Source organism: Engraulis encrasicolus, chromosome 7 (assembly GCF_034702125.1).
Source record: "Engraulis encrasicolus isolate BLACKSEA-1 chromosome 7, IST_EnEncr_1.0, whole genome shotgun sequence".
In the NCBI taxonomy this organism is placed as follows: domain Eukaryota; kingdom Metazoa; phylum Chordata; class Actinopteri; order Clupeiformes; family Engraulidae; genus Engraulis; species Engraulis encrasicolus.
Window position 1 is genome coordinate 42,179,630 of NC_085863.1, and position 9,891 is coordinate 42,189,520.

A 9,891-nucleotide genomic window follows, 5' to 3' on the forward strand; every position below is an offset into this window, starting at 1 on the left:
ATATTATATTTTAATACTATACATTTTTATATTATAAACATTTAGGTCTGCTGACCATGGCCTGCCCCAAGACACAAAATACAAAAACTAGAGTTTACATATTACAACAGAAAGATCTGCTTCGTCTAATAAAGGTGCGGTTGAATGCTTGTCAAACAAGTTGGACAGTTTTTTCTAACGTGATGTCCCAAGACATAAAAATATGTTGCTTCCTACTTGGAGCAGCGAGTGAACTGTCTCACAGCCATGTGGGCTACACCCGTAATTCACGTCAGATAAATGAATGCCAATCAGGGTAGATTACCAACGGCATGGACAAGGTCCCATGCCAGAGCAGTTGCGCTTCCCTTACTGCGCCGCTGCTTAGCAAAAATTTTGTTCCTGCCATGTGACATGACTGCAGCGCAGAGGTCACTCCCATATGCTGCGTCTCGGACAGAAATTCTAACCAGGATGCTTCACGCGGACACAGTGGGCATGCTCACTGCCTAGCGAACTTGCTTCATGGCAGGAAAAACGCCGTCACGACCGACCGTAATGGCTGCCAGGATTGCTGTGACACCTCTAGTCTAATGTCCTACCTATGATTTGCACATTCCCACAAGCTCGTTTGGGTATGCTGAAAATGAAATTTCCAAAATGCCAGCTTTTTCCAATTCCTTTCTATTGTGCAATTAAGAGTTTGTATACCACTGAAGTACCTCAGCTTCTAATAGCAGTGAGCTGCTGGACATTTTGGGTGCTTGGAATAGATTCAAGCTGTAGAAAGCATATTAAGCAGCATGACAGGAGTGGGAGGGATGATGTTAATTGACATCTTGTTGGGTGATTTGGCCATGCAGGTGAAGGCTGAGGCTTACAAAGAATCTACTTTATTTATTTATTTATTTATTTATCAAGTCCCACATAGTTGTGATAATTTAAGTTTCTGGCTCTTGTTGGGTGATTTGGCCATGCAGGTGAAGGCTGAGGCTTACAAAGAATCTACTTTGTTTTTTTTTTTTAATTTTTTTTTATCAAGTCCCACATAGTTGTGATAATTTAAGTTTCTGGCTCTTCGGACTCTATTCTGATATCTCTACTTCTCGCTGCACTTTCTTTTGACCCCCAACAGGTTATTCATTCACATTTCAACAAAGAAAAATCCTCTTTCAAAAGAAGTGTACGGTAGTTTTTGTGGTATACATTAATGCTTTCTGCCTATTCATCCACTTAAGTAAACCGTAAAATGAAATGTATAAGGCAATTAGTAAGGCAACTAAGGCAATTAGTGTTATGACTCATGACTTAGGATTTTTGAAGTCTGACCCTAATGTATGCAGAATTGTAATGGACAGTTCTTATTCTTTGTCTCTCAACAGTGTCTCAAGTTGCTGTTTCCTCAGGGAACCTAACTCTGGTGCTGTGTGGGAGTGATGCTTCATTGAAGTCCTCAGTAGCAGACATGATACTGAGCCTGGAAGAGCAGATAGGACGAAACCAACAGTCTGGGGTTGGAGCTAGGGATGACTCAGCATGTGTGAAGAGAGAAGGTCATGTGTGTGGACATCACGTCACCCTGATTCAGCTGCCATTACTGGAAATATGCCAGACCAACGAAGAGGAGCTGTGGGAGGAAACACTGGAATGCCTCCGTCTCTCCAATCCGGGAGTCAACGCCTTTCTCATCATTATTCCAGAAGGCCAACTTACAGATGAAGAAAAATCAGCATCAAAGAGAATTGAGCACTTCTTTGGAGAAGAAGTCAGAGCCTTCTGCCTGACAGTGCTTATGAGACCATCTGAGAAGCTTTCAGAGACTAGACATGTGAACACAGTTGCACATCAGGGAACAGGAACTTCAGAAGGGCCCGATTTCATCATGGATGACGTCTCAGAGGTTCAGCCACTCCTGCAGAGGGTCATGAAAATGAGAGAAGATAGTAAAGGCTGGTATACACATGACTTGTACAGCACTTCACAAATGAAAAGCCACCTGAGGTGCCACAGTCATCTTGAAGAGAGAGTTTCTAGTCTTCAACGTGAGAACAGAGACCTGAAAAGCTCAAAGCAAGGTATGTTCATGCAGTGCAGTTACAGTTAATGTTAACTGAATAAAGTAGTGTATTCCTGTGTTCCACCTCAAAGGTAGAAACCCAAAAATACATCTTGCTGGGGATGGGAATCAACCACGTTCATTTTAAGGACTGGTGTCCAGATGTAGTAAGCATCTGTGGTAAAAATGGTGTACATTTTAATACTTGTCACATTTTTTTAATTTGCAGACCTTTGCGAAAATGGGAAGAATCTGAGAATTGTGCTGCTGGGGAAAGCAGGTGAGGGGAAGAGTGCCACTGGAAACACCATCCTGATGGAGGAAGTCTTCAAAGAGGATTTTGCCTTTGAGTCAGTGACAACAATTTGCCAGAAGGAGACAGCCATTGTCAATGGAAGACAGATAACTGTCATTGACACACCAGGATTGTTTGATACGGAAACTGACAACACAGAGATTAAGAAGGAGATTGTGAAGTGCATCGGCATGGCAGCTCCTGGGCCCCATGTGTTCATCCTGGTGAAACAACTGGGGCGCTTTACAAAAGAGGAGAGACAGGCTGTGGAGATTATCCAGAAGATGTTTGGTGATCTGTCTAAAATGTACACAATTGTGTTGTTTACACATGGAGATAAACTCGATGGAAAGCCACTTGATCTTCAGACTGTAGGAGATGAAGTGAATAGTCTTCTTCGTGCATGTGGAATGAGATACCATGTCATTGATAACAACGACAAAAACAATAGGAGTCAGGTCAATGAACTTCTGAGTAAAATAGACAACATGGTGGAAGTGAATGGTGGTAGGTATTACACCAATGAGATGTTCCAAGAATTAGTAGAGGAGGCCCTCAAACAGGAGCAGGAGAGAATACTTCTGGAGAAGAATGAGGAAATTGAGCGGGAGAAACAGGATCTACAAGCCAAACATCAGGCTGAAATGGAGAAACTGAAGAAGGAGATGGAGGAAGAGAAAAGGAGACAAGAAGAGGAGATGAAAAGGAAAGAGGACGAATTCAGGAGCAAGGAGAACAGCATTAGAGAGAGCATGAAAGAAGTCATGGAGAAAAGGGAGGAGGAAGACCGACGTAAAGCAAAGGCAATGGAAGATGAATATCAGCGGAAGAGGCAGGAAAATGAAGAATGGATAAAGGAGCGGACTAAAGACATACAATCAGAGAGGAAAGAATGGGAAAGAAGGGTAAAAGAAGAACAGAAGAGGAGAGAGGAGGAGGAAAAGAAGAGAAATGCTAGAGAGATGGAGAAAGAGCAAAGGAGGCAGGACATGTTAAACAATGAAAGAGAACAATTCAAGCATACAATGCAAAACAAGATAAAAATATTTGAGGAGGAAAACGTGAAGAAAAGGCAAGAATATGAAGAGAGAGCCGCAAAGGAGAAGGAAAAACGAGAAGAGCTTGAGGAAAAGATAAAACATGCAGAAGAAAGTAAAGTTAAGGAGCTGGAGGAACAGAAAACAAAGCATGAGGAAGAGTGTGAAAGAAATCAGGAAGAAGAAATGAAAAGAAGGAAGGAAGAAGAAACAAAATGGAACGAGAGAATAGAGTCCATGGAGAGAGAATGGAAACACGAACAAGAAGAGAAGCAAAACAGATATGAGAGGGAAAGGCTGGAGGAGAAGAAGAGGAGAGATGCTGAGGAGAAACAGAGGAAGCAGAACGAGGATAAGGCAAGCGAAATGGTAAAGAAAATGGTGCAAGATTCTGAGAGAAAAATTAGAGACAAAGAAGAAATGATGGAACGGCTTCAGCAAGAGTATAATCAAAGGCTTCAGGAAGATGAGAAGAAAAATAGAGAGAGAGAAGAACAGCATAGAGCTGAAAAAGAAGAAGAGCTGAGGTTACAAAAAGAGAAATTTGAGGAACAGATGGAAAAAGAATCTAAAGCTAGAGAAGAAGAGAAGAAAAGAAATATTGAATTTCTTACAAAAGCACATGAGAAAGCAAAATACCGTCTGAAGAGAGAGACTGAGATGGCAGCCAGGAGACAGGCAGAGGGAGAGTTTAACAGAAAAGTCAAAGAGGCAATAAGTCAAGGATACACCAAGGGACACAAGGAAGGGAAGGAGGCTGGTAAGGAGGAAGGACTGCAAGAAGGTGAAGAGAAAGGTTTTAAAGCTGGACATGACCAGGGATATGAGGATGGAGTGTCAAAAGTTGAAGAGGCAAAAGCAGAAGCTCATGAGGAAGGACTGCAAGCTGGAATGGCAGAGGTTGAGGCAGAGCGAACTGCATTAGGTAGATTTGTAGATTCGTCCATTAATAAGGTCTGTAATCTCTCAAAAAAAGAGGAGAAGAAAGAATGAATGTCCAGCATTAGAAGATATCAGCTTGAGTATAGATGAGGCTTGTCCCTCTTGGTTCAAATGAAAAAAATCACAAAACCCACCAACATCTCAACTCCTTTTCCCTCCACCATTGATCTCTTCCCCCTCCACCAGTTGTTTTAAGCTTCCAGCTCCCGGACCCCTCTGAAATCACTGACCTCATCTGCAAGTCCACGCCCTCCACCTGTCAGCTTGATCCCCTCCCTACAACCCTTGTCATATCCTGCCTCCCCTCTCTCCTCTCCATAATTTCATCCACTCATCCACTGGTACCAGTCCCTCTCTTTTCAAAGTTGCTGCTGTCACCTGAATACTGAAGAAAACTGACTCTGATCCCTCCGACTACAACAACCTCCACCCAATCTCCAAACTACCATTAATCTCCAAAATCCTAGAAGAAAATGTAGCTGCTCAACTCCCCTAACTCACAACTTCATCCTTGAACACTTCCAGTGTGGTTTTCGCCCCGACATAGTACAGAAACCGCTCTCATAAAAATCAAAAATGACCTCATGGCAGCTGACCATGGCATAATTTCCATTCTCATTCTCCTTGACCTGAGTGCAGCCTTTGACACCATCTCTCACTCCATCCTCCTCCATAAACTCTCCTCCATTGGCATAACTGACACACCCCTTGACTGGTTCCACTCATATCTCTCTGGCCGTACTTAATTAATTCAAATGAAGTCCTTTAAATCCCAGCCCTCCCCTGTCACCTCTGGTGTGCCCCAGGGTTCTGTATTGGGCCTTTTGGAATACTGACCATTTGTCATGATAAGCCATATCGCCCACACTCGGTCCACGCACCCTGTGGATTAGCCCCCTGCTATTTCCTGTTGCAGAATCGAAGACAATGAAGGAGGGAAAGGGGACGCAGTTTGGACGAGACCGTGCCAGGTCCAATGTGTGATATTTTAGATGTATATATGATGCATTAAAATTATCCAGTTGTGTTTGGTGTCATTCTGATGGGAATACTTCAAGTGGTAACAAGGTCTCAGTTTTTTAATTGTTTTAGCCAGAGTAATAAAGATTTAGTATCCTAGGACTTGAGTAAGGCTTGGCTGATGAGCCAAGCCACCTGACATTACAACAGCCCAGCTCAGGTAACCAATTTACATAAGCGCAGATTATTGGATCCCAGCCAAGGGGAACCTATGTGATGATTGTGTATTTAATGTTACTACTATTGTTTAGAACTTGAAGACTTATCTGTAACTTAACTAACTTGACTAACCAGATCTCCCACAGATGTCTCATTCGTGTAGCCTATTTTCTTTGTGCAGGTAATGCATTGACTTCTTTTAAACGTCGTACTCGGTTGTAATCATGTGTTGCCTTAGTAAGGTTTTGTCTGCTAATAAAATGTCATGATTAATTGGTGATAATATTACTAGTCTTTCGTGTGTTAACTATCTTCGTAAGTAGATGGCGAGTCAATTCCCTGTTCATTGGCTGAAATGTTTCATACTCGGGTCTATATAAGATTAGACCCGTATTGTCACTGTACATTTAACTAGTTTTATTCATGTTGCGATAACTGATATTATTAGTGACACCATCCGGGTAGGGTCCGTTTATATCCTGCAGACTCTGAACAGTCAAACGGCTGCATTATTTGGGCCAGCTCTGCCCTGTTATTGCACCAGTGATTGTGATTATACCAGTCAGCAGCACAATCTCTGGGTTACTCTTAAAGGCTTCATAACAGGCTTAAACACCCAAATAAATGAAATTGCGTGCTGGGTTATGTTTTGTGTAAATTGTATATCAGGCAGTCGAACCCCAGAAGTAACAATCGACAAGACATTCATATTGCTAACAGTTCATATTAATTGAGTGCAATCACACAATTACTTTGGAAACGAGGGACTTCCTTTGACTGGATATCCAAATGTGGCAAAATGATTAGGATTAAGTGAATTCTACAGTCCTGACCAGAAGTGGGCCCATGCCTCTACACTAATATTTTCCATCATTGGGATATTGGTGATATTGTACCCCCTCCCCTCAGGTTAAGATCTTGGGTGTCATCCTTGATGGATATCCTTCTACTCCCATATCAATAACACCACAAGTTCTGTCTACTTTCACCTACGCAACATAAACCGTCTCCGTCCCTCCCTCACCTCCCACACTACCTCCATCCTTGTACAGAGGCTTGTCACTTCCTGCATTGACTACTGTTATTCTCTCCTCTTTAGTTCAGAATGTCAGCTTTTATTTCTTCATAAAATGATGTGTGATCTGTGAAACAAACCATGACTTGCCACCCTTTGTTTGAACCTAATCACTCTTTCAAAAGTATTGGAAGAGATGCCATATAGGTGTTTCTTGTTGACCAGTTGTTGAATGTAAAGGTGCACTGTGTAAGATGTGGCCAGAATAGGTATTGCAGCTACTTCTCATTGTGCTGCTTATTGCCAAATTTTATCTTTTCATGAATATTTACTAAATAATAAACTAGTATACTAGTATGACCAAAGTTCAAATAAGTTTTGCAGCTAAAAATGTCTATTTCTGGAAATTCAAAATGATGGACCATGGAGAAGATCCCCTTTCATGTATGAAAAGTGTGATATTACTTTGAATTTTATGGTGGTGGAAAGTATTTGTTAAAAAATTGTGAATGAGCATCATGAACTCTGGAAATATTACATAGTGCACCTTAAAGGTTGATTTGTCAAATAGACAAATGAGGACAATGTGAATGAGCTTTTTTTCGAATGTTGCTGACCCTTGGGTTCTCCACCATTGCACCACCATTGCACCACCAAAGGAGCTATGCAAGAAGACTTAAAAAAGAAATATGAAGCAAACCCAAAAGGCAGGAAAATAATTTAGATACAGAAAAGATAGGAAAGGTGAACCATAATCATGAACTATTCTATTCTTAAATCTTGAACATATTATTCATTACAATTAAATCATAGGCCTAAGTATGATCCTGTGATACTACAGTACATTACAGGGCTGAACTGGGACCAAACGTCTTGGGCATTTTGGCATAGACAAGCCCACCTATATAAATTTATAATGGGTCCAATGTCTAAATAAAGGGTACATCAAGGTCACCCCCTCTACATTGTGGGCCGAAGTCTAAGGAAAAAAACAACGACAACGGGCCATGAGGACTGTCAGCCAAAATTTGCCCTGTATGCCAGATGACCAGTCCAGACCCATTTTGTCTCTCTTCCAGTCCAGTCTGACCATGCTTATTCTCATTTCTCCCTGAAAAAGGAACTGAAAAGCAGTGTTCACAAGAAGTCTTTGTTGCAAGAGCGCTTCCTGGACTCAAAAAAGGTGCTCTTTGGATGGGCAAATGCAGACGTTGAAAACGAAAAAAAATACCAAGGCACTCTCTTCTAAAGTAAAAAGTCTTTAATCCATGGCTTGGTTACAATTAACCTTTAAAAAACTCCAACATGTTTCGGCCGATTGGCCTTCCTCAGGGAGTCAAACAGTTCTCCAACAGAAGGAAAGAGTTAAAAAGGAGTTAAAAATCAATCAGAAACCTCCACATTGCAGGAGGTGTGCTGCACAGGTTACAGGTGTCATATATAAAACCTCCAGCAGGTGTCCTCCTTCCTAAACTCAACGGGACATGAAATCACATCGGTAATAGAGCTCCTAAGTGGGTCCTAAGTCAGACCAAAGCAGACCGCCATCTTGGTGAAGACTCCCGTAACCACAAACTTTTACGCAATGACGTCTTCAGTCCATAAGCAAAGCTCTTCCTGTATGTGAAATGAACTTCAAAAATAATGTGATGCTTCGTTTGCCGTATGTGTTGTGTATCTATAATAATATTCAACACAACATCCTATAAAACAACACAATACAACATAGCATAATGTTGTAAAATGTCATTACACGCGAAGACGAGGGTCTGAATATCTTTCTGTCTGGGCTCGTGATGTTGCTAGGTTACCATCAGCGTCTTCTGGGAAGCTTGCACAGTCAGCTTTACTGAACGTACGGGTTATAGACAGGTCATCAGCTGGGAAAATTAGGCCTTTCGTGCTGCCAAACTTTTCTCTGTGGATTACTGACCAGAAGGCCTATTGGAACAAATTCAAATATGGGGCCACCTCAGTTTTTGCCCAGAATTCAATATGTCTGCCATTTGTTTTCATGCATTATTACACTGTACTATAAGGTCATATTCATGAAAAATGTACTATTTGCGCCAATATTCTGTCCTATTTTCTTACATACATGTTTACAAAGGTTGACTAAACTAAAACAAATGAAAATAAAGTTGGCCACCTTGCAATATCCAAAGGAAAGTGCTGAAAATAATTATTGAAATGCACATACAGAGTCTATGGCTGGGAAAATTAGGCCTTTCGTCCTACCGCACTTTTCTCTGTGGATTATAGACCAGAAGGCCTATTGAAAAAGATTAAAACTTGGGGCCGTATGTGCTCCAAAATTCAAAATGTTCTTTGTTTTTCAGAATGGCAGACTTTCACACATTTTTCACAATATTGTAAGGCCATAAAGATCAATAAAGATGAGCTATTTTCAGTTAAATTCCGTCCTATCTCCTTACATACGTGAGTATAAAGGTTGTCTAGAAAAAGGCATGAATATATATATCTTGCCACTTTGAAATATCCAAAGGAATGTTGTCAAATTATTGAATTTCACAAGCACAGTGGACTGCTGAAAAAAGGCATACACTGTATTGTCCTGCCAAACTGTGTGTGTGTGTGTGTGTGCGCGCGCGCATGCGTTTGTGTGTGTGTGTGAGTGCGTGCGTTTGTATGTGTGTGTGTGTGTGTGCCTGAGTGTTCTTTTCTCAAGTGTGTGTGGCCAGTGTGCTTCTTTACATACACCGACATAGACACAGTAGACCGGATGTGTGTGTGTTGGGGGGGGTAGGGGGGACCGAATGATGTGGAGGAGCGGGGGGATGAATGAGGGGGTGAGCAGTAATAGGGGTGCAGAGTGGGGGGTGGGGGGAATGAGTTTGGGTTGAATTATGGGGTGGGGGAGCAGAATAGTGTGTGGGGGGATGAGTGAGGTGGTGGGGGGAATAGTGTCGGGGGTTCGGGGGTCAGAATAGTGTGTGTGTGTGTGGGGGGAGTAAGTTTAGTTGGGGGGGGTTGACCTCCCAAACTTTTCACATTGGATGTGGGGTGGGTGGTAGGCGAGTATTTTGTGGGGTGGTGGGGGGGAATGAGTCAGGGGTGGTTGAGCGGGGGCAGAATAGTGTGGGGTGAGTGAGGGGTTGGGGACAGAGTAGCATGGGGGGGGGGTGAGTGAGGGGTTTGGGGGGCAGAACAGTGTGTGTGTGTGGGGGGGGCAGAATAGTGTGTGGGGGGGAGATGAGTGAAGGGGTGGGGGAGGCAGAATAGTGTGTGGGGGAAAGACACTGTAGAGCAGGGGAAAGATGAGCGGGGGATACGCGCGCGCACACACGCACGCACACTCACCCTTGCTTTATGCAAAAAAATGAAGGCCTGAAAAACTTTTGGTCAATAATCTAATGTGAAAAGTTTG

At 42.4% G+C, this 9,891-nt stretch overlaps 1 protein-coding gene across 1 annotated transcript; it reads left to right on the forward strand.

The window, feature by feature from the left end:
• Positions 1 to 1,861: 1,861 nt before the first annotated feature.
• LOC134451851 (GTPase IMAP family member 4-like) lies at positions 1,862 to 4,529 on the forward strand. Its single transcript, XM_063202249.1, has 4 exons — positions 1,862 to 1,922; positions 2,265 to 3,056; positions 3,291 to 3,312; positions 4,496 to 4,529. The coding sequence occupies exons 1-4, from the start codon at positions 1,862 to 1,864 to the stop codon at positions 4,527 to 4,529; spliced, it is 909 nt and encodes a 302-aa protein (XP_063058319.1).
• Positions 4,530 to 9,891: the final 5,362 nt, after the last annotated feature.

Excerpts from the sequence above, each read along its gene's own strand:
- LOC134451851 (XM_063202249.1), top strand. The coding sequence starts at position 1,862 with ATGGATGACGTCTCAGAGGTTCAGCCACTCCTGCAGAGGGTCATGAAA. Across the intron at positions 1,923-2,264 it reads CATGAAAATGAGAGAAGATA|ACCTTTGCGAAAATGGGAAG; the intron begins GTAAAGGCTGGT and ends TTTAATTTGCAG. Across the intron at positions 3,313-4,495 it reads ATGGAGAAAGAGCAAAGGAG|TTGTTTTAAGCTTCCAGCTC; the intron begins GCAGGACATGTT and ends CCCCTCCACCAG.